The 25,941-nt window shown below is 38.9% G+C and overlaps 1 protein-coding gene across 3 annotated transcripts in view; it reads left to right on the plus strand.

Annotated features, from left to right (window-relative positions):
- The window catches only part of LOC118668947 (WD repeat containing planar cell polarity effector), a 244,340-nt gene that overhangs the window by 136,349 nt on the left and 82,050 nt on the right, over positions 1–25,941 (plus strand). For all 3 annotated transcript variants that reach the window (XM_036334387.1, XM_036334385.1, XM_036334388.1), the window contains one exon: positions 12,914–12,977. In XM_036334387.1, coding sequence (XP_036190280.1) covers positions 12,914–12,977 — 64 coding nt within the window. The remainder of the gene's footprint in view (positions 1–12,913; positions 12,978–25,941) is intronic.

The following is a 25,941-nucleotide window of genomic DNA, read 5'->3' on the forward strand; positions in this document are numbered from 1 at the left end:
GCAAGTTCCATTTTTCTACTCAGCCTTCTCTGACATCATCCTATTGAGGGAAGAGGATTAGGGGAGGGTGTGGGACTTCTGTTTTAGTCTGGCAAGGTTGAAAGCCATTAGCTATTGCTGGTATGGGTGGGGCCACAGTGTTGCTTGGTGTTTGGCTGGTGTAAAGCAGTTATTTCTAGAAAGTTTTCTCTCTTGCTATGCTGTCCATTGCCTGGTCCTTTGGCTAGAGAAATCAGACTTTTGTTTGGGCTCTTTTTCTTCTCTGTACCCATTGGCATGTTTGGGTCGCTGACTTCTCTAATTTCAGTTCTGGAATACATGAGGCAAAATGAACATCAGAAACTTACCACTGGTTTTCCTTGGGTCCCAAGGTTCCTAAGCTGGCCTGCCTTCTCTCCACCTTTCATACTCTTATGTTTGTTTTTATATATGAGTCAAGGTTTTAAAATTGTACTTAGAGGGAGGGATTGGAAAAAGTATTTCTATCACTCTTAGAAGTGGAAGCCTCTTAATACATTTTTTAAAACCCTAAAAGCCCATCCATAGTTGCTTCTGACAGTACTGGGTCCTATTCATAGTCTTGAAACTGCACTGTTAACACAAATATCACTGATGACCCAGATAAGATTAACACATTTTCTGCACACTCTTTGAGTGGTATAGTGTTTTACTTTCTAGGCACCTCTCTTCTCTTTCTCTCCCCTTTCTTGTCCTTCTTCCCCTCCCCCCTACACACACACACACACACACACACACGCGCGCGCGCGCGCACACGCACCCGCACATGCACACACACACACACACACACACTCTTAACATAGAAAAATGGGATTCTACTGATTTTACCAGGATATGCATGTGACAATACCGCAATAAAAAGGAAAAATTAAAACCCTCCTCCACTCCAAATTTTCAGGTGAAATTCCTTGAGATGCTACTCTCTCTTCCCTCACTTCTACTGTCGGCAGAAGAATGAGAGATTAGGCTGGTGCTCGGCCAGGCCATCTACTACCAGCATAAAATGGAACAGGAGGAGTTTTCTACCCTACATGGTGTGACTAGACTCAGGAGGCTTTAGTTTCAAACTGCTTCTTTATTTTTGCTCTCTACAGAATCTTCTCCAAATTTTTCTTTAAAAAGTTATTCACTCAACAAATAATTATTTACTTTGTGCCACCCACTATGCCGAGTGGAGAATAGAGCTCAAAGCTCTATGTTGTTGTGTCTGCTGAGAATGTAACCCGTGCTTAGTATAATTTAGGGTCAGGGTTGGTGATCAGTTTCAGAATAGTCCAATTTATACATTTATTATCTCACTACTATTTTTGCCACAATATTACTTGTCTATTAGTCTTGATTACTTTATATGAACCACTGTATAATTCTTTATGACATATTCTCACTTAGTTCTTCTCCATTCTATCACTTTTATATATAAGGTGTCCCAAACAAATGTATACACATACATTTTTGATAGCTCAATTTATGTTTCTTTCTTTTTAGACTTAACCGATTGGAATTAATAATTATTTAAAGTGTTTAGAACTGGAGAGCATTATGCTAAGTGAAATAAACCTGTCAATGAAGGAAAAATACCACATGATCTCACTCATTCATGGATAATAGAGACCATTATAAACTTTTGAACAATAATAGATACAGAGGCAGAGCTGCCTCAAACAGAGTGTCAAACTGCAGCGGGAAGGCCGGGGAGAGTTGAGGGGCAGGAGGGAGGGGGGTAAGAGATCAACCAAAGGACTTGTATACATGCATATAAGCATAACCAATGGACATAAGACACTGGGGGGTAGGGGAGGCTAGGGGACTGTCAAGGGCAGGGGGAAAAAAAGGACACATATGTAATGCCCTTTGTAATACTTTAAGCAATAAAAAAAAAATAAAAAAAAAATAAAGTGTTTATATACTTTTGGCAGACACCCTATAGTTTATTTCCTTTTCAGTGACTTATCTATAGTTACTCTTCAAGAGCCTTAGTCTTTTCTGACTATATGTAGGTGATGAAGGAAGGTCATTATAAATTCTGACCTGGCCTTTCTCAGTGCTAGATACATGTCCTTCCTTTTCTTCATCTTCCCCTGCCACGAGCACACACTATTGAGATCTGCAAGAGATGGAAGAGGGACATACATAAATTTAACTAATTGACTAAATTCATGTTCCCATAGTTAAAATTGTTTAGATATCACATCTGGACAATTGACATTTATCATTAGAATGAAGTACATTTGGTTCCCTGAGCTGACTGTGTAGTCATCCTGATAGGTTCGCTCAGTAGAACATGGCTTTCCTGTTCAGTTTAAATGATCAATACAGTGAAAGACCTACAGCTGGAATGGAAGAGAGGCTGCAGAGAATTATTGAAATAAAGGATGGGATTTGACAGACTGGGGCTTGAGCACAAGAAGTGTGGAAGAACAGGTGCCTGGGTTGTTATCTGCATTTTTAATTAACATCTGTTTTTAGCCTGAAGCACCTTGCTGAGAATGCTGTACTGTACTAGTGTTCCAAGATAAACACTGACTGTTGAGAAGCTGCTAAATAGTAAGAGGTTAGTAAAATGGAAAGGTTTTCCTTGAGAGAAAGAAATAATGGAGGTTCACTCACTGGATATAGATGTCTAAGGGAACCCCCATTAAAACTGTTAGGTTTTTAAATCCTTTATTTTGATACTTAATATGTAAGTGGAAGGTACGAAAAGTCACAATCCATAATAACAAAATAATAAAAGTGTTTACATCTGCTTATACCTGGGCTTGGGACTTGGAGGTGGTTCTGAATGTATTTTTGCTTTGTATTCATTGTTGAATATTAAAAAGAACATACTTGTGCATTAAGTTCATAATTAAAATAGAATAAAAAATAGAAATCTGTATGTTTGGCATATTGTGGCAATTAAAGAATTTTTCTTGTTGGAAAAATTGGGAAGAATTTAGAAAATAAAAAAAAAAGGTAATAAGGGTTTGAGTAAGGCAGGAAAAGTAGTTTTCTTGATTATCTTTTGATGATTAGAAAAATGTTTACTAACATTATCTAACAGGTGAGACTCTAACCGTAAGATAGCAAGTGCTTAAATTTCTCCAGATAACCAGTTCATAACTCTGAAGTTACCCCAAGACACAAACTTCCATTATTTGCCCTTTAGTCTGATGCAAAGCTTGATTTGTTTAGCATTGTTTGGGGGGAAATGTTTGAATGGATACCACTTTTTCACATCTGTCTATAATAATAAAAGCATAATATGCAAATCGACCAAACAGCAAAGACAACCGTCCGGAAGACCATGCTATGACACGCACTGGCACCAGGCCAGCCAAGGCGGGTGCAATGAGATTGGTCAATGGGTCCCGCAATCGCCCTACGATCACCCCGCAGAGGGAGGCCCAGGCCACCAGCCGGTGGGGCGATCAGTGGGGGGAAGGGAGGTGGCAATGATCGATTGCAGAGCCCCAGCTGAGTGGTTAGGGCCTTCCTCAACTGGGCGATCGATCTGGGAGCCCTGCGATCAATCACCCCGCAGAGGGAGGCCCAGGCCAGCCAGGTGATTGCACCCCACACCTGTTGCCTGCAGAGGAAGGTGACTGGTGGCGGGGAAGGAGGGGGCAGTACTACACAGATGGCAAGCAGTGGCAGCAGCGGGGGCAGGCCCAGCTTCTGGCAGCTGGGGGAAGGAAAGCCCCAATAGGCCTTGATTGCCAGCCAGGCTTTGGGACCCTACCCGAGGGGTCCCGGATTGCAAGAGCACAGGCCAGGCTGAGGGACATACTCTCCCGCATCCCGTGCATGAATTTCATGCACCGGGCCTCTAGTATCTACACTAATAAAAGACAAATATGCTAATTGACTGTACCTTTGCTATGCCCAAGCCACACCCACCAGCCAATCAGAATAACTATATGCAAATTAACCCAACCAAGATGGCGGCTGGCAGCCACGGAGCTGGAGCAAGCATGAGGCTTGGTTCCCCCGGCGATGGAGGAAGCCAAGCTTCCCGCCTGCCCTGGCCAGCTGTGGCACCCCAGTGGGGACCCCCACCCTGATCTGGGACACCCTTCAGGGCAAGCCAGCCGGCCCCCACCCATGCACCAGGCCTCTATCCTATATAATAAAAGGGTAATATGCAAATTGACCCTAACAGCAGAGCGACTGGGAATCACTGATCACTATGACACACACTGACCACCAGGGAGCAGACGCTCAATGCAGGAGCTGCCCCCTGGTGGTCAGTGTGCTCCCACAGGGGGAGCTCTGCTCAGCCACAAGCCAGGCTGACAGCTGCCAGTATAGCGGTGGTGGTGGGAGCCTCTCCCGCCTCCTCAGCAGTGCTAGGGATGTCCGACTGCAGCTAGGCCTGCTCCCCGCTGGCAAGTGGACATCCCCCGAGGGCTCCCAGACTGCCAGAGGGATGTCTGACTGCCAGCTTAGGCCCAATCCCCCGGCTGAGGGACCCTACCAAGTGAACTGCACCAATTTTTGTGCACCGGGCCTCTAGTATACTGTAAAAGCCTAAGTGACGGGCCAGAAGCTATGACACCTAATGACCACCAGGGGGCAGACGCTCAACACACAGGCATGGAAACCTGGAACAGACTGATGAATCTCAAAGGGAAGGTAGGACAGGGGAGGGCAGGAAGAGATTAACCGAAGATCTTATATGTATACTAGAGTTCCGGTGCACAGATTTGTGCACTGGTGGGGTCCCTTGGCCTGGCCTGCGGGGATTGGGCCGAAACTGGCAGTCTGACATCCCCCAAGGGGCCCTGGATTGTGAGAGGGCGCAGGCTGAAGGATCCCACCAGTGCATGAATCCAGGGTAGGATTCCTAGTCAGAGCTCATACAGGAGGCAACATAAAGCTGCCAATCTGAGTCTACAAATAAGTGTTATTCTATAAGTACAATTTTAGAAATCGTGAATTTTACTTATCAAGAGGCATTTTGGTGGTTTAGATGGGGCTGTTACATAAAAAGCTTCTGTTAACATCCATGTGCAGGTTTTCATGTAGATAGGAGTTTTTACTTCTCTCTGATAAATGCCCAGGAGTGTGCTTACTAAGCCATATGCTAGGTAGTATGATTTTAGTACTATATAAGCTGCTATACTATTTTTATAGTGGCTGTGTCATTTTGCATTCTCATCAGCAATGTATGAAAGATCCAGTTTCTCCTCATCCTTGCCAGCATTGTCACTATTTTTAACTTTAGCTGTTATAATAGATGTGTACTGATATTTCATTGTGGTTTTATTTGCATTTTTCTAATGGCCAATGATGTTGAGGATCTTTTCATGTGTTTATTTTCCATCTGTATGCTCTGGTGAAATATCTCTTCATGTCCTTTGTCTATTTTCTAATTGGATTGTTTGAAAATATACTTTTTAAAGTTTGTGGATGTGCTTTGGAAATGAAAATTTTTATTTTGTAAGCATGAGAGAAATATTGCAATATCATTTAATGTCACTGTTGATGTTTAAATGTAGATGCAGGAGCCAGAATGTTGTGCTCAGATTATGCTAAGATGCAAGCATTGGGGAGATAGTACTGAGAAATAAATGTAGAAGGGAGGGAGAAGGGGGAAAAGGAGACAGAGGAGAGATGGAGAGTAGAAAAAAGAAAGAAGAGATGGGATAGAGATAATGGGCAGAATGGAGAAAGGGGATAAGATATATAGCAACTCCAAGGAAGAAGATGAGGACTATGTTAAAGCTGAGTGCACTGTCGGAACAAGGGCTTTTCTCAGGGTCTGGAAAGTATCCCTAAGAGACTGAGGTAGACCATATAGAAGTTTCTGGGGTTTTTTAAATGAGTTGTAACCTACAAAGTGATGAATTTAACTTGCATTGTATCTAAACTAACTGTTTGTGGTGGAGTTGAAAGTTAATTGGAGTAGCCCTAGCCGGTTTGGCTCAGTGGATGGGGCATCGACCTGTGGACCAAAGGGTCCTGGGTACTTTTCCTGGTCAGAGCTCATGCAGGAGGCAACCAATTGGTGTGTTTCTCTCATATAGATGTTTCTCTCTGTCTTTTCCTCTCTCTTCCACTCCCTCTAAAAATCTATGGAAAAATATCCTTGGGTGAAGATTAAAAACAAACAAGCAAACAAACAAAAGCTAATTGGAGTAAAGGAATGTGACTTTCCCCGCAGCCCCAATCACCATTTATCCCCTCTATGCCCTCTTCTTCCTCCACCTACACACCCTCCCCACCCCGGAAATTACCACACTGTTGTCCATGTCCATTAGTTCTCTCTCTCTTTTTATTTTCTTTATTGCTCAATCCCTTCACCATCCCCCAACATGCACAACCCTACCACCCCCAGAGCTGTCTGCCTGCTCTCTAATCTGTGAGTCTCTCTTTATTTTGCTTGGTGGTTCAGTTTGTTCATTAAATCCCACACATTGGAAGCAGCCCAAGTATCCATCAGTAGATGAATAGATAAAAAGCTGTGGTATATTCACATAATGGAATACTACTCTACCAATAAAAGGAAGAACATTTTACCCTTTGTGACAGTATGGGTGGACTTGGAAAGTATTATGCTAAATGAAATAAGCCAGTCAGAGAAAGACAAGCACCATAGGGTTTCACTTATATGTGGAATTTAAGGAATATGACTTTTTATCCCAGTTCTACCAAACACTAAGAGATCTTTGACAAGCTCTTACCTGTAAAATGGGAAGTGACATCATCTGCCTTTCATATCTCAAGGAGTACTGTATCCAATAAAGCAATTACTGGGAAAATTTTTACATCTGTACAGTAGTCCACAAATAAAAATTGTGAGCGATAATTTTTAAAAACCATGGAAAAAAGGAGCAGGACTGAAATATTAAATGAATACTTTAAATTAGTTTTACAGAGAGAAGTACTTCACCAATTTTCATTAAAAAGCTAGTACACTAGGACGTAAATGTAGCAGGAGTCTGTAAATTCATGTCAGATTCACCTGTTTGTAAGGAATGAACACAAGCTTCCAAGGCCCAGAGCTCCTGCATGTGTGTCACTAGACTTAATGGAGGCGAGGGAAAGGGCCTGGCACCCAGAGGTTGTCTTAGTCCGTTTGGACTGCTAGAACAAAATACCACAGATTGGGTGGTTTATAACAGCAGAAACTTATTTCTCATGGTTCTGGAGGGTGGAAAGTCCAAGATCAAGGTACCAGCAAGGTCCCATTCTGGTGAGGGCCCTCTTCCTGGTTCTCTGTGTCCTCACCTGGTGGAAGGGGTGAGGGGGCTCTCTCGGGCCTCTTTTATATTAATCCCACTCACCAGTCTCTGCTCTCATGACCTGGTAACTTTCCAAAGGCTCCACCTAATGGTCTTAACAGCATAATGTTGGGAATTAGGTTTTAAACGTATAAACGGGGGCGCGGGAGGAGGACCAGCATTCAAACCATAGCAGGGGGCTATGCTCAACAGCCTTCTTTACTGCAGGAGACACTGGTTCAAGGCTCTTTTCCTCTTTGCTTTTGAGCCCAGATTAAATCAGAATATTAAATGGTGTTCTACCTTCCAGCTGTTGTATTTTCAAGTATAGCTTTCTGTGACTCCTCAAATTTATTCATTTCATGATATAACTAAACATCTCAGTTTGTGTATTGTTTAACTACTGAATTATAATACTATTCAAAATGTATCAGCAGTAAACATTGAAAATGGCTTCATATTAATGTCTGAAGCAGATTTATTTCCATATATTAACTTACTTATCACTGTAATCCCATAAAGTTGGATAGAAGAAATTACATTGTTTTTATCTATAAGAAATAGGAAGCACAGGAAAGTGTTGCATATTTAACACTGTTCCAAAATCTTTTTAAACTAAAGATATTGAGCATTTTACATTGTTTCAAAACAGTTTTTATTATTTAACCAAATTTCGGGCTTGGGAACAGGAAAGAGGAAAGGCCTAAAAGAGTATGTAGGTTGGCTATTTGAATTTGTGTAGGTAAACAGCATCATAAAAGCTTATAACTTGCCTTATTGTGCCTCAACAATGCCTGTGAATTGCCAGGAGATTCCTAAAGCCTTCACAAATCCCTACACAAAATAAAGAGTCCAGTTTAGGTCCAAAATGAAGCGGGCAGGCAGAGCTGTACCCATTCCACCATAGCCCCTCCTCCTCAACGTACCCTGTACTGGGCTCTGCAAAGGATGAGGCCTAGACCTCAGAGCAGATACTCCCAGTGTAAGCATCAAACCCATACCTACCAGGAACTGGGGAGGCGGGTAGCTCAGATATACCTGTCAGAAAAGGAGCGTGAGCAAAACAGAAGCACACAGTGTTAAGGGAAGAGAATCCTCTACCTTTAAATTCCTGCATTTCAGCCTTTTGAAAAAGAATGGCAGGGATCTAGCCTGTTCCCTGAATGTGATCTAGGAGAGCCCACAACTCAAAAATAAGACCCTGCTGTTGTTTCACAGAGAGGAGCACCTCGGTGAGTGAGCAACCCCCGGGCACTCAGTCGCAGTTTTTATGAGCCTCCCTCTTTCCAAATGTACTCTTTCCCTTCAGAGGATGAAAATAAACCTGTTTATTCCTAAGCCAAATGACTTCAAATATGTCCTTTTAGTGTACATTTATAAGTATTTTATATGGGGGATAAAAGGAGAGAACCAATTCCAAGTTTTCTTTCCAGAGGCTTCTAAATACCACTCAGTATTTATTGATTAATGAAAAAAGCTAATAAAACTTTCATTTTTGAAAACAAAAAGTTAAAAACAAATAAGAAACTTTTATTTTTTCGTATCTTATTTTGAACTGTAATAAGTTAATCAGAAATAGTTTATCTTTAAAAATAGTCTATAAATAGAGAAAAAGATATGGGTAGAAAATAGTTATATCCAGTGGTTAATTTGGCACAATACAAAGTAGAGGGAAATTTTAGCTGGGTTTCAAATTAATTAAAATAGTAAACTTATAGGAAAATAAAATTTTAGTACTTAGTAAGTGATAGAGTTGTTATCACTGTTTATGGCTGTCTCTCCTACTAGACTGTGAGTTGCCTAAGATCAAGGACTAATGTCAACAGTTTTTCCAACCCTTTGATTCCTAACACAGAACCTCAAGCATTAGAGGTATTTTGTAAGAGAAAATGTACTTGTAGTTGACAGTATCTTGTGATAACTTTTGAATGACATTAGTTCTAAACTTGTAGGGTTCAAAATGATGGAATTTGGGGTTCCTAACATACTATAGAGCCAACAGGCAGCTGGCTGATCTCCTTTCTGATATGGAGCCAAACGTGGAAGCAATTTGATCATTCCTTTTTAATGAATGCAACATGGCATTGCTCATCTTGAACTCAGAAAACCCAAGAACCAGAGACCTGATCTGAAGAAGAAGGACCGATAAGCCTCCAGCACACAGTTCATTCTTTTCCAGTAGCATTAGAGCAGCACTGTGGTAGAGGGTGCAAGTTTTAAAGCCAGGTGGCCGGGTTCCATGATATTACTAATCCCTTCTGAGTTACATGATATTGCTAATTAATATTTTCTGATCTTAAAAAATATCAAAACTTTTGTGTGTCGGTGTGCCATGCATATTTATCTTCCTGTATACTAACTGAATCCTTTTTTAAAAGCAGTTGCTTCTCAGACTTTTTTCCTGAGGTCATTTTCATTTTTCCTGAGGCATGTTCCCTAGTAGTCCCATTATTGAAAATCAGTTGAATGTGCTCAGTTTTTGTAAACCTGGAAGGGTCTTTATTTTGCTTTCATTGTTGAAAGAGAGTTCCACTGTTACATCATACAAGATTGATGTTTATTTTCTCTCCATAATTTGAAGATATTTTCCTACTGTCTTCTACCTTCCATTGTTGCTATAAAGAGGTCTAGTGTCAGTCTATTTGAAGTTCCTTTGTAGGTGATCTGTCTTTTCTTTGGCAGTTTTTAAGAATTTTTATTATTGGAGTTCTGCATTTCCATTACAAACATATAATTATATATTTCGTTCCATTTATCCTGCTTGATATACATTGTTCCTCTTGTGTTTATTGATTCATATCATCTCAGCCATTAATTTAATTCCCTGAGTAGACATGTTAAACCTTTTCATCTCTATCTTGCTCAACCTCTTTATATTTTTTATCTCCTGTCTCTGCAACATTGTAATTCCTTATTTATATATCTTTCAGCTTGCTAATTCTCTCAACTGTACCAAGTTATTTAACTTTAATAATTAATATTTTCATATCTAAAAGTTCTGTTTTATTCTTTGAAAAACCTACCTAGTAATTTTTATTGTATCATATTGTGTGTTTATTTTCAGTATAAATATCATATTCTGAGTTATTTTATATTCTAACTTTAATAATTCAATTATCTGAAACCCATGGATATATAAACCTGTTTATTTTCTAATTTTCCATTATGGTAGCTTGTTTCCTTGTGTATTTGATGATCCTTGTGAGCTCATATTTGCTTTATTTTAATTTATAGTAATCCTGGGGGCTTGTATCAAAAGTACTTTAATCTAGACATGAATTTTTAAATTGTTTCTGCCAAAGTTTAATAACGTAGGAAAATTTTTGCTCCTGCCTTAATCAGAAGACTCAGACTTATTAGCACCTTTAACCTTAAAACTTGTTCAAGGTCCAGTTTCCTGAGGATAATAGCCCTGAGTGTAGCTCTGCCTTGCCTTCCCCAACCCCCATTTGTTCTCTGCTCAGGGATCCTCACTCTAGTTTCAATCAGGGATTTTGTTGAAGATTTCCTTTTTTTTTTAGGGTCCTGTGATATATTCTAACATATATTTTATAGCAATCTAGTTGGGATCTTCTTTTGGTACTTCTGGTAAACCAGGTTGCCAGATACCAATGCCATTTCTTTTATTTTTATCATAATGTTCATCATTACCTCTCATCTAGAATGAAGAGTACATCCTAACTTGTCCCCCTAATTTCACTCTCTTGAATTTCAATGAGTCATATATGTGGTTGACAAATTGATGTATCAGTGGACATATTAGCCATGTTTAATTTTAACTGCCTGGAAGAGAGATGGATCCTAGAGATTTGTGAGTCACTGATGTAATTACCCATGCCCTGGGAGTGGGTAATGTTCTTGGGAGACTGGAGTAAATATAAGTAAAAGCAGACCATAGTATGCCAACTCATGGAGTAGACAGAGAAAAATGAACTAGGAAAGAGGACTAAGAAGATGAAATCTAAGAAATGGGAAAACAAAGCATAGCACTTGCAAATGCAGGAAAGAGAGGCTTTCAAGGAGGGGAAGTTTACAGAGTCAGAGGTGGCCCAAGGGCACACACAATGAGAACTGACCATTAAGTTTATCATTAGAAGAAGATGGATGATTACTATTGCCAGGAAAGTTTCACTGGAATGGGAGTAAATGCCAAGTGGCAGTGAATGTATGGAAAAGTAGTACAACTTGCTCATCCTCTGTCCTCTGCTTCATTACATCCCACCCCCACTGAATTTATAAGGAACCAGGAGCTTCCAGGAACAAAAATAAACACAATTGCCTTCTGATCTCCTGTAGTTGAAATGTATTCAGGTAAATGCTGGAGATACTAGTAAGAAGGGCCAAGAACAGATAACAGTCATCAAACATAACATGGAAACTGAAGTGTTTACAGTTCTGGACCTACCAGCTCCTGTGTTATAAGAATAAGCCTTGTTTGTTTGAATTTTAATTTCTTTAGCTATTTTACTAATAAAATTTGTATAATCTGTTAATATTCCATACTTCCTATATGTTTTATTTGAAATATGATAAAATAGAGAACAGAGAACTTGGTAATTTACCTGCTCATTTCTAGAGTCAGAAAAATTGACAGTTTTACCTATGTAAATCTCAGCCTTCGTGCAAAATAAAGAAGGTCTTTCCTTCCAAAACCCTGTGCAGAGTTGATCCTGAAACAATATGGCTTTAAACCACAAAGGGGTCCACTTATATGCAGATTTTTTTTTCAATAGATACAGTGGGTCCTCCATGGGTTTTACATCCATGGATTTAACAAACTGCTGATTGAAAACGATATTTTCTGTCCATGGTTGGGAATCTGCAGATGTGGAGGGCTGACTATATGCATTACACTGTTTTATATGACACGTGAGCATCTGCAGATTTTGGTATTGCGGGGGTTCCTGAAACCAGTCCTCCCATGGATAACAAGGCCCAACTGTAGTTAAGCTTTGGGGGAGTCAAAGTTAGAGGTGAATTTTTGGCTCTGTGGGGGTTGGCATCCCTAACCCCCAGCTGTTCAACAGTCAACTGTACGTGTTCATGACATACTTTCCCCTCAATATCTTGAACTTTCTATAAAGCTAACTAATTTAAATTTCAGTTTCTTCTCATTTATCTGAGCCTAAAATTAAACTTACTCAAAGAAAATTATCAAAATTATGCTTTAGGGGAAAAGAAGATTGAAAAAAGAGTAGAAAAGAATTATTTTTAAAAAATAGTTAGAAACCACTTATATTGTCATTTTACAACAGCCTAAGATGTATTTTTTTAAAAACTCACAAATGACTCTTGTCAATATTTGACTTCTCAACTTTTAACTTAGGCGCACAAAGTATAATTAAAGTGTTAATTACTCTTATCCTGCTACAGTCTCTAAGTTCTTATACTTTCACAAGGCACAAATAGTAAAAAGTTACGAAAAAAATATTTCCTAAGCTGTCTTTCCCTCTATTCAGCAGCACCCACTCCAGGCTATGCTTGTTCTCGGACGTGGCACTGAAGGGCCTCCACAGGCACTGGCCTCAGTTCCTCCTAAGCACAACATCATCTCACACTAAAGACCCCCGCGGACAAAGACTGCACTGTTTGAAAATATTTTTGCCATCAGAAGAACAAAAACAATAACACATAAATACATTAAACAAATGGCTCTCTCCTTGCCACTAATAGATAACATTTCTTCCTTACAGGTACCAGAGATTTGAAAAGGCATTTCTGTTAGCTGTTGACATTGGTGCCCGAGACCTGTTTATGGTGAGTCATTCCCAGAGATGATTTTGTGCCTTCAGTTCTAAGGCTGAGTAAGTTGTCAGCTTTTGTGACCATTAAAAAGGATTAGTGTCATGTGTGCCTTAGACACATGGTGGGAAAGCATTATTCCATCTTGGCTTGCAGCCTTGCCTTCATGGAACTGGTCAATAGCCATCCAGTTTCTTTTGACTTGTTGACATTTTCCCTGCCAGAGCCCAACGGATTTTTTAATGTTTTCTAAGAATTTATAATTCTTGAACTTTTCTCCTCATGTACCTTGATGTGAGGAGATGACACCTTTCTAGCTAATAAGCTTAAATGTCTTTCTAATCCATTCTCTGAAGTACAGATACAGAAGCTAGGACATAGGGTCCCATACATCTTGAATGTGCTCAGTCTGTCCCTTAGATTTTAGTGCAAAGTAACAAATTCTGAATGTTCTCACTTGTATTTTTAAAGTAACCACAGTGTAAAGTAGACCAAAGAGGTTATAAATTCACATATACTTTAGTCCTCCCATTTATTAGCTATAAACAGTAAAATCTAGTTTTTTACAGATCCTTGTGCTCTATATTAGGTTCTTATAAGATCTTTCACCCCAATGTCACAGTGAGATCACACGAACAAAAAAGGTAGGGTTCCTTTTCTGGTTTCTCAGTGTGTTCATTGTCGAGGAAACAATAAAACAAAAGCTTCTTGAAAACAACAAAAACTGGAAGGCTCTTTTACCTGAATCTTCTGCACAATGAAGACATTTGTAGTTTAAATTAAGCTTTGATGCTTTAGATGTTAAATATGAATTCACTAGAGGCCTAATGCACGAAATTCATGCATGGGTAGGGTCCCTAGGCCTGGCCGGTGATCAGGGCTGATCTGTGGGGTGACTGGAGGGGCGATCCGAGGGGCCCCCCCTGGCACCTGCCTTGGCCAACCTGGCGCTGCCCACTCACCTCCCCATCCCCTGCCGCCGCCGCCGGTCACCTCCCTATGCGGGGCGATCAGGGAGGGGCCCCCACTGGCACCCACCTTGGCTGGCCTGGGGCCTGCGGGCTGGAGGCATCTCCCGCTTGAATGTCTGCCCCCTGCTGGTCAGTGTGCATCATAGCAACCGGTCATTCCACAGTTCAGTTGATTTGCATATTAGGCTTTTATTATGTAGGATGACGTTAGGTCACTTGTCTTCAGATTGAGTTTATTATTTAAATTCTAACTTTTCATCATTCAATTAAATTGTGCTTTCACTGATCATGAAAAAATTCTAATTACTGCAAAAGTATGAACCTTCTGTTATTTGTTATCTGTATTTTGCTATGTCAAATTGAGTAGGCATATTAGTATACTGAGGTAAGGTTTTCTATGCATGCTGACATCACAGTGTCTGAAATTTAATGACAACAATTTTTAGATTTTTCTAATCACATTGACTTTTCCTCTTTATCTCCACTTTCTCACCTCTGCTACTACTCACCCCAGTAGGATATATTTTTTTCATGTCTTTATTTTTTTTATGTCTATAGTCCCAATCTTTTTCTAGCCAAGATAAGAACTGAAGAGATTGTATATTTAAATGTATAGTGTCTGGCAAACTTTCTCAATATATTATATTGTTGTATAATTTCTACTGCTTTGACAATTAATACATAATCATCAAAGCCATCTTCTAAACGTTTTTTAAAAAAATCATACCTGTTTCCGCATTTAGTCTCAGGTTAGCTAGTAACAATATAAAGTCTTCATGTTGTTTTAAACTCCTAGTCCAAACCTTTCTACAGAAAGGCTAACCCTAACCAATAAGGATTTTTATGTGTAAAAGATAAGAACCTAAAATAAGGGAAGGAGAGAAATAAGTTTACTTTCTTTTTTATTTGTAAAAGTGAACAATCATTGTCAGAAAGCTGCATCTTTACTCTTCACATGTAACTTATTTGCAGCCCAAGGTGTATCTTAAGCATTATGAGCCTTAAGGGAGCATCATGGCCTCAACATTCCAATTTAGGTTCATGAATCTTCTATATACATTTGAGGCTCCACGTTGAAATTGTCTAAAAGCATGTTTTCTAATAGATCAACTATTCCTGTTTAAATTATTATCTAGCCAGAGGTCTATAGGTCTAGCCTATATACTGAGAAATATCACCTCTTTATATTTAAAAGTTTATAAAATAAACAGAATTATCCCTAATATAAATTATGTTCTATTCCCAAGATATCTTTTCCTGAAAAACTAAAATTAACACTACATGGAACACAAAGGGATCACCAAAAATATGTATTAGCTATAATCTGCAAATAGTCTTTTTGCATTAGCATCTATCAGTGGTAGAGAGATAAAAGACATATAGCATGATAGCAACAGACCTTGAATATTCAAAAGTCAATATGAACATTCTGGACCTGAGAAAATGTGTCTGAAATGATCCACCTCTTCCCTTTTCAGGGTAGCCTATGTGATCATCTAAACTAGGTGTCAGCAAACTATGGCCTGCCAGCCAGGTCCATCCCAGAAATGGTTTTTCATAGTTTTACATTTTCAAGACATGTCAAAATAATAGTATTACATGACACTTAAGAGTATATGATATTCACCCAGTAGGGAGACGTGCAGGGGGCAGCCGACTGATGTTTCTCTCTCTCCCTCTCCCTTCCTCTCTAAAAACCAATAAAAACATGTTCTTAAAAAATATAAGGGAAGTTTTATTGGAACACAGGCAAACTCACTTGTTTATATGCTGTTTATGACTGCTTTTGCTCTACAATGGCAGAGTTGAGTAGTTGCAAGAAACCATATGGCTTGTAAATCCTAAAATATTTACTATCTGGGTCATTACAGAAAATTTTTACAGACTCCTGGTCAAGAAAGTGATAATTTATTACTTCAGTCCTCTATTTAAAACCCTTTAGTAGCTTCCTATTGCCTTTGGAATAAATTCTAACTCCTTTCTTTTTTAAAAATTAAATCTTTATTGTTCAGATTATTACATTTGTTCCTCTTTTTTCCCCCCATAACTCCCCTCCTCCCAGTTCCCGCCCCACCCTCCGCCCTCACTCCCCACCCACTGTCCTCTTCCATAGGTGCACGATTTTTGTCCAGTCTCTTTCCGCATCTCCCACACCCCTTTCCCCCCCAAGAATAGTCAGTCCATTCCCTTTCTATGTCCCTGATTCTATTATGATCACCAGATTATTTATTCACTTGATTCTTAGATTCACTTGTTGATAGATGCATAGTTGTTGTTCATAATTTGTATCTTTACCTTTTTCTTCTTCTTCCTCTTCTTAAAGGATACCTTTCAGCATTTCATATAATACTGGTTTGGTGGTGATGAACTCCTTTAGCTTTTCCTTATCTGTGAAGCTCTTTATCTGACCTTCAGTTCTGAATGATAGCTTTGCTGGATAAAGTAATCTTGGTTGTAGGTTCTTGGCATTCATCACTTTGAATATTTCTTGCCATTCCCTTCTGGCCTGCAAAGTTTCTGTTGAGAAATCAGCTGACAGTCGTATGGGTATTCCCTTGTAGGTAACTGGGTTTCTTTCTCTTGCTGCTTTTAAGATTCTCTCTTTGTCTTTTGCTCTTGGCATTTTAATTATGATGTGTCTTGGTGTGGTCCTCTTTGGATTCCTTTTGTTTGGGGTTCTCCGCGCTTCCTGGACCTGTAAGTCTATTTCTTTCACCAGGTGGGGGAAGTTTTCTGTCATTATTTCTTCAAATAGGTTTTCAATATCTTGCTCTCTCTCATCTTCTGGCACCCCTATAATTCTGATGTTGGTACGCTTGAAGCTGTCCCAGAGGCTCCTTACACTATCTTCGTATTTTCGGATTCTTTTTTCATTTTGCTTTTCCAGTTGGGTGTTTTTTGCTTCTTCGCGTTTCGAATCTTTGACTTGATTCTTGCGCTCCTCTGGTCTGCTGTTGGGTGTCTGTATAATATTCTTTATTTCAGTCAGTGTATGCTTAATTTCTAGTTGGTTCTTTATCACAACATCGAGGGTCTCATTAGATTTCTTGAGGATCTCATTACATTTATCGGCGGTCTCACCAGTCTTTTCGAGGGCCTTACTAAGTTTATCGGCAGCTTCTAGACAGTTCTTGAGAGACCTTAGAAGTGTGGTTTTGAGCTCTATATCTTCCATTTCTGACATTTGCGTCCTGTTTCTTTGTCTCCGCATTTTTATATCTTTTCTTGATGCACCCCCTAGTGGTCTTTGTGCGCAGTCTTGTAGTTAAGCCTTGATTGTTGTCGGTAATACCAGGGGTGATTTGACCTCCAGGCTAACTGGCTATGAGAGTCAGCTGTGTCTGCAGTGGGAGAGCTTCTGTGCTGGATCTCTAGGGCGGTGCTAATCTAGCCTTTGCCTGAGGCTATCCGGCAAATGGCTCTGCACAGGGCTTGGGCGGGGCGGGTCCCTGGGGATCTACAGGGCGGGCCGGATTGAGCAGTTATGGCTGCTCTCAGTTCCTTCCCTAGGGGCTCTGCCTCTCAGAGTCCCAGCAACCGCTGCAAACCTCGGAGAGAAAGCTGCCTTTGAGTTCCGACTGAAGCCAGACAGTCCCGCTTCTCCCGTTTGAGTCTGGGTCCCCAGAGACTCGCCCGGATCTGGAGCTCAGAGTCTGAAATTCCCTCCCGATTGAAAGCACCAACCGCGCTCTCCGCCGCCAGCCCGCTCGCGCACACTCCGCACCTGAGTATTTCACTTCAGCACTGCGCCTCCGTTGAGTCTGGGTATGATATTCTCTTTCCTCCTAGTTGTAGAATTTCCACTCAGCCAGCCTTCCTGTGGTTCTGGATGATGTCCGTTCTGTCCTTTAGTTATATCTCTGAAGTGGTTGTTCGAGGCAGCAATCTCCGGCGTTAACCTATGCCGCCATCTTGGTTTCTCCTCTAACTCCTTAATATGCCTCTCCAGTCTCATCCCTCTGCTTTCCAGCTACATTATCCTTCTTTCAGTTCTGGGAAATATGTTGTACTCCTTATTATGTCCAGACCATGTTAAGGAGTTTAGGTTTATCCTTACCCCAAATCAGTCAGGCATAATAGAAAATACATGAAATTTGGATTAGAAGTTCCCTTCAAAGCTAGTAACTTTGGAGGTGTGTTTTTTTTTTAATATAAAATAGATAACAACACAGTACCTACTCATAAAGTTGTTTTGAGTCTCAGTGGGGATAATGTATTGAAAGTTCTTTGTAAAATGGGAAGTACTATACAGATATCATGTGTTATTATATTACTGTTGAGAAAGGACAACTGTCATTATTACATGTTATGGCATGAAATAATGAAAACCTGAAACAGGGTATGAATTATAGAAATGTAAAGGAGAGGATATTTTGTAAGCAAAATAATTATGATTCAGTAAGACCTTAGGTGAAAATAAAATATTTTATTATAAGAATAAATACTATAATAAAAGAAAACAGTATCATAAAATATAAAGATCAAAGTAAAAATTATTTGATATATTTCTATCCAGGAAGTTTTAGTAACTTCCATGTTGTCTTCCAAAATGGCTGTATCAATTTACATTCCCACCAACAGTGTACAAAAGTTCCCTTTTCTCCATATCGTTGTCAACATTTGTAATCTTACCTTTTTTGATAAAATTATCATAGCACGTATGAGATGATATCTCATTGTGATTTGGATTTTTATTTCCCTGATGATTAGTAATGTTGCCTCCCTATGTGAATATACACATACTGTACACTATACTTTACATTTGTAAATTGATTTTTTTAATAAAAAATGTGACATGATAGACTGTTTTCCATATCAAAAAAAATAGGTCTATATCATTACTTTAACCTTTACATTATATTCATTCTATGAGTTGTACTGGCATTAAAAACAGGCATATAGCGCTGGCTGGGTGGCTCAGTTGGTTGGAGTATCATCCTGTACACCAAAAGGTTGCGGGTTTGATTCCCAGACAGAGCACATACAAAAGTTTGCAGGTTCAATCCCCAATTTGGGTGCATACAGGAAGCAATTGATCAATGTTCTCTCTGAAATTGATGTTTCTCTCTCACATTGGTGTGGTGTTTCTCTGTTACATCAATGTTTCTCTCTCCCCTACCTCTCTTTCTCTTAAATTAATTTAAAACATCCTCTGGTGAAGATTTAAAACACACACACACACACACACACACAAAACAGGCATATAGACCAATAGAGGAGAACAGCGAGCCCAGAAATAAATCCATGCATCTATGGTCAACTAGTCTTTGACAAGAGTGTCAAGAACACACAATGGGGAGACAATAGTCAATAAATGGTGGTGGGAAAATTGGATATACACATGCAAAAGAATGAAACTAGAATCCTACCTTACACCACTCACAAAAATTAACTCAAAATGCATTAAAGAACTAAATGTAAGACCTAAAACCATAAAACTAGACTAGAGGGAAACATTGAAAAATAGTTCCTTTACTTTGGTCTTAGCAATGATGTTTGGATAAGACAACAAAAGCATAGCAACAAAAGCAAAATGAATGAGACTACATCAAATTACAAAGCTTCTGTACAGCAAAGGAAACAGTCGATAATTTGAAAAGACAGTATACGGAATGGGAGAAAATATTTGCAAATCATGTATCTACTAAGGGATTAATATCCAAAAAATATAAGGAACTCATACAACTCAACAAAAAAAAGATCAAATAATCTGATGAAAAAAAATGAGCAAAGGACCTAAATGGACATTTTCCCAAAGAAAACATACAAATAGCCAACAGGTACATGAAAAGGTGCTCAACATTACTAATCATCAGGGAAATAAAAATCCAAATCACAATGAGATATCATCTCATACCTGCTATGATAATTTTATCAAAAAAGGTACGAGATTACAAATGTTGACAAGGATATGGAGAAAAGGGAACTTTTGTACACTGTTGGTGGGAATGTAAATTGATACAGCCATTTTGGAAGACAACATGGAAGTTACTAAAATAATTAAAAATAGAACTACCATGTGATCCAGCAATTCCACATATGGCTATATATCTGAAGGAAATGAAATCAGTATCTCAAAGAGAGAGCTATAATCCTGTGTTCAATGCAGCATCATTCACAACAGTCAAGATATGGAAACAACCTAAGTGTCCATTGATATATGAATGAATAAAGAAAATGTCACACACACACATACACACACACACACACACACACACACAGGAATATTATTTAGCCATAAAAATGAAGGAAATCTTGCCTTTTGCTACAACATAAATGAATCTGGAGGGCATTATGATAAGTGAAAAAAGCTGGATAGAGAAAGACAAATACTGTATGATATCAGTTATATCTACGGTATAATCTTGAAAAGGACAAAGCTGATGTCATAGATATAGAATAGAATGGTAGTTGCTAGAGGTGGTTAATGCTCCTCATGTCCTGTTTTTAAAATCTTTTACTACCCCAAGTTCTTGAAAATAGCCTCCTTTTTATTATCTAGAAGTTTTATTATTTTAATGTTAACATTGAAGCCTACAACCTACCTATATTGATTTTTTGGGCATGGATCAAAATTAATTCTATCATATACAGGGTGTGGCAAAAGTAGGTTTACAGTTTTGAGTATGTGAAACAGAGTTTATTTTTGTATTATTTATTAATGATTGTATTATTTTCCAAATGAACTGTAAATCTACTTTTGCCCCACCCTGTATATGACCATTTATTGACAAGACTGTCCTTTGCTTATTGCTTTACAGGACCACCTTTGTCATAAACCAGGTGCCCATATCTGTGTATGTGTTGGTCTACTACTAGACTTTGTAACATTGCACCAATACCAAACTGTCTTAATTACTGAACTTTATAAGTATATCCAGTAGTGTAAGTCTTCCAACTTTGTTTAAATGTGTTGTCCTTATTCTAACTTCTTGTGATAGATGCTTAAATCATGGATTTTTCAGCCTTTATTGTCTAACATATGCATTCAAGGTTCTAATTTCCATTCATACATAGCTTTGACTGTGTTCTGATAATTTTTGTTTTTTAAAAATGTTATATGTTTTTATCATTATCGAGCTTAAAATACTTCTAACACTTTTGTTGTGAAATCTTTGCCCATGGTTTTTTAAAAATATCCTTCCTAATTTTAAACAATGAACTTTTTCTAGGAACACACACACACACACACACACACACACACACACACACACCTTAACCTATTCTGTATTATATCAACCTTTTGAACTTTGTTGAAACTTCCTGTATGGCTCATTATATGGTCAGTGGTAAAATTTCAATGTACATTGAAAAAACAAATGTATACTTTGCAGTTTACAATTGCCAGGAGCAGAGTTCTATATCAAATCAAGTTTGTTAGACTGTTCAATATTTCTGTATCTTCTCTGAGACTAGTGTAGTGTATTAAAATGTGATTGTGGCCAAAACCAGTTTGGCTCAGTGGATAGAGCGTCGGCCTGCGGACTGAAAGGTCCCAGGTTCGATTCCGGTCAAGGGCATGTATCTGGGTTGCGGGCATATCCCCAGTGGGAGATGTGCAGGAGGCAGCTGATCGATGTTTCTCTCTCATCGATGTTTCTAACTCTCTATCTCTCTACCTTCTTCTCTGTAAAAAATCAATAAAATATATTTAAAAAAAATAAAAAATAAATAAAATGTGATTGTGGACTTGTTTGTTTATCTTTTTTATTTGTTTTAGGTTGTTTAATTAGGTGCATGCAATTCAGAACTGTCATATTTTCCTGGTTTATTGAGCATTTATTGTTATGAAATATTCTTCTATTTTCTAGTAATGCTCTTGCCTTAAAACTTCAGAATATACCTACACCAGCTTTATTTCAGTTTGCATATGCTTCATACATCCTTCCTATATTATATATCCACTAGAGGCCCAATGCACAAAATGCGTGCATGGGGGTGGGGGGAGCAGGGGGTCCCTCAGCCCAGCCTGCACCCTCTCCAATCCAGGACTTGCAATCTGAGACTGCTGGCTCCTAACCACTCACCTGCCTACCTGCCTGATCACCCCTAACCACTCTGCCTGCCTGCCTGATTGCCCCTAACTGCTCTCCCCTGCTGCCCTGATCACCCCTAACTGCTCTCCCCTGCCAGCCTGATTGCCCCTAACTGCTCTCCCCTGCCAGCCTGATTGCCCCTAACTGCCTCTGCCTCGGCCCCCGCCACCATGGCTTTGTCCGGAAGGATGTCCAGAAGACGTCCAGTCTAATTAGCATATTACCCCTTTATTAGTATAGATGTTTCCTTATACTTAGTAGATCTCTTATAAGCAATATAAAGTTAGATATTTTTAATCAACTCTCACAATCTTTGTCTTTTAATTGGATTATTTAATTAAAATATTACATAAATGATAGTACAGTTATTTATCCCACCCTCTTTTCTATAGGTCCCACCTATTCTGTCCTTTTAACTAGTTAGATATCTTTTCCTTTTCTGTATTAACTATATTATTCTGTTTTCCCTTTTAATACCTTATTAATTACATATTTACTATAATTTTTAAAATCCAACACACATACTTTATTCAAATTTCATCCATTGTTTTACTTGTGCTCTTTATTAAGAATTTTTCAGGTGTAGGATCCAATCTAAGATCACCTGTCGCATTTCAGTTGTCATGTCTCTCTAGCCTTCCTTCATCTGGGTCAGTCTTATTCTTTATCCTCTCACCTTTGACATTTTGAAGTGATGGGGCCAGTTATTTTGTAGAATGTCCCTCAACTTGGGTTCGTCTGATACTTCATTAGATTCAGGCTATGCATAGGTAGCAGGAATACCCCAGAAGTGACACTGTTTTTCTCATTGATCCTATCAGGTGGCAGATGACTGTGACTTGTTCCCATATTGGTGATGTTAACTTCAATCACCAAGTTCGGGCTTGTCCTCAAGTTTCTCTACTATAAAGTTACTATTTTCCCCTTTGTAATCACCTGTAGAACAAGCATGTCAAACTCGAGGCTGGTGGGCCACAGGCCTTGTGTTTGTTTCTATGAATTAGACAAAACAGCAATCTCTCATGTCTTGAAGGAGTGACCTTATGTAGAAACTACCTCTTTGTAGACTGCGTATGCCAAATGTCTTTAGCAAGCCAGCTGGAGCTCGCGTGTGTGGGGGCCACAGTGAGTGGAGCGGCAAACCTTACCCAGGGCTTGGAGCTATAGCTGGAGTGGGTCAGGACAAGGGGCAAGCTGTACTGGGACCACCTTGGCAGGCCAGTTGGAGTTGTAGCTGGAGTGGGCTCAGGCCTTGGGTAGTCCCTGGGGCAAGCCACACTGGGACCTGAAGCTAAAGATAGATCAGGTGTGAGCTGTAGGAATTTCCAGAGGTAAGCCTCCGGTGCTGTAGCTGAAGCCCGTGTGGTCTTCAGGAAATCCTAGGGACAAGCCACACCTAGGTGGGAGTTGTAACTAAGGAGGGTTTAAGCTGAGGGGAGTCCCAGGGGGCAAGTCCCACATCTGGAAGCTGCAGGGAGATGTTTCCGTGTGGTCTCTCTTGTGTTTGTTGTGCAGAAGCTGTTCAGTCAACCCTCAGTTCTTCAGGGGAAGCTGCTCTGTCTGTGGGTGTAAATTAAATGTGTTTTCAGGAGGAGGTGAGTTCAGGGTCTTCCTATGACACCATCTTAGAATGGAAGCCTCCTATAATTTTTTTTCTCTTGACTAATGTCTTTTTTTTTTTTTTATTGTTGACTAATGTCTTTTTGATGGGTCTTTCTGTTGTTGTTTAAGGTCATTTGGTCTTATTTCTTTCCTCTTTTTTAATGTATTTGTTTATTTTTAAGTATTTTGGGCATACAATATATTTTAGTTATAGTAGTTTCAGGTGTACAGCATAAGTATTCTACATTTATTATACCTTACAATGTGGTCACCTCACTAATTCTAGCAATCATCTGTCACCATGCAAACTTATCACAATAGTGGTGACTATATTCCCCTTCACCCTTTTCACCCACCTCCCTATCACCCTTCCCTCTGGCAATCATCCATTTGGCCTCTGTTTCTATAAGTTTGTTTTTGTTTTGCTAATTTTAAAAAATTGAATGATGGACATAGTGTTATTTTACCTTCAGAAAGAAATTGCCTTTGCTTCTGGCAGATAGTTAGGGCAAGGGTTAAACACCACCATTCTAGGGCTGAGTTTATTTGAACCTGAGCTTCAGTCTGAGAGCTGGTTTGTTTCCACTTGATACTTTTATCAAGAGAGCCCCTCAGGAATCCTTGCTGAAAGCCCAGCCTCCTCCACAGGCCCTGAAGTATAACTTTGTACCCTCAGCCCAATGACTCTACCTGAAATTTTCTGCAGTTTCTTAACTTCTCAAACACTACTTTCTGCTAAGTTTCTCAGCCTATTGGCCGCCAATTACAAATTGGCAAGTGCTTTGAAAAGCAAGAGCAGCACCAAATGTCAGGCTTATAGTCTAGGTTTTGCTTCTGTCTAGGATCTTGGTCTTTAAATACTCACCGTAGTTCTCTCATATCTTTAAACAGAATTTTTAAAAGTATTTCATCCAGCTGTTCTAGTTGCTCTCAGTAAGAGTATTGGTCTGATATATCCTTATCTGGATAACTAGAATCAGAAGCTCTGCAATATATTTTTGGAAGGTGAGTGAAGTATTAAACTTGGCACTAGCTGCTTTCCAATTCTAGATAACTCCCTGCAGTATGGTACTTATTATGTTTGAACTATTAATTACTAAGAGACTTAAATGTCACAAATTCTACTTTTAAGCATGACATGTCATCAATTTTATGCCAAAATAGATCAAATGAAATTATATGAAGTGTGTTTACTAGGGTTTATCACTTGGTTATATTGAAAGTGCTAAAGAGAAAGACCTAATTTTTTCACATTTTAACTAATTTTCAATAAAATAAATACATTTTCAGGTCCTTAAGAATTGTTTTAATCTTGTAAGATTAACAATGCAAGTCTTTCCCTTTCATAAGAGTAGAAGATATTGGTGTTTATGCCTGCTTAAAATTTATAGTCTGTCTTGCTCAAGGGCATGCCAAATGCTTTGTAATTACCAGCAAAAAAAAATCATTTTATATCACAGAATTAAAGGAGTTAACTCTTTTTGATCACCTACAAACTGCCAGGCATTATGCCAAAGGCTTTCTATAAGTTACCTTATTTAATTTCCATAATAATCCTAATAGGTATAATAATTCTATTGAATAATTCTATACCTATTTTAAGTTGATAAAACTGAGCAAATTTTCCTTGCCAATTTTTCTCCAGGTTAGGGTGACATTTTCTTCTTCTTCTCATGTCTAGTATATCTATTGGAAGCTAGATTTTATGAATTTTGAGTTAAGTGCTGGATTTTGTTGTATTCCATTAAATAGTATAAAGTTGGGAATATTTTTGCACTCATCTTTAGCCATAGAAATCCCTTCCAACTTGATCCTGAGTTTTGTTGGGATGACTCCAGTAGTATGATAGCATTCTTGTATGACAAGGCATCCCCAACCTGGAATCAACCATATGTATCTATATACAAGTAGTTTTGATTTTAGTAGGAAATAGTCAATAGGGTTCAGAGAGTGGGTGCTAGGGTGCTTAGTTCACTGAGTTGCTATTGTTTTCCAGGGAAAGAGCTAGAACAAGGGTAGTCAGACTTTTTTGTAAAGGACAGATAGTACTTTAGGCTTTGCAGGCCACGCAGTCTTTGACACTATTCAACTCTGCCACTGTAATTTGAAAGCAGACACAGACAATATATGAATAAATGAATATGGCTGCATTTTAATAACATTTTATTTGCAATAATTGGTTGTAGGTTGGGTTGGGTTCATAGGCTGTAATTTGCTGACTTTGTTATACAACATTTATAGAAAATGGTTGCTAAATATTTCTACAAATACTATTCCTATTAGAATAATCATGAAAACATTTTAAGATTTCTTTGAAATTCCTTTGTTCTTAAAGATATCCCACAAAAGATAAAATATGTCTATATTTTA

The sequence above is a fragment of the Myotis myotis genome, unplaced genomic scaffold (genome assembly GCF_014108235.1).
Source record: "Myotis myotis isolate mMyoMyo1 unplaced genomic scaffold, mMyoMyo1.p scaffold_m19_p_14, whole genome shotgun sequence".
Lineage (NCBI taxonomy): Eukaryota > Metazoa > Chordata > Mammalia > Chiroptera > Vespertilionidae > Myotis > Myotis myotis.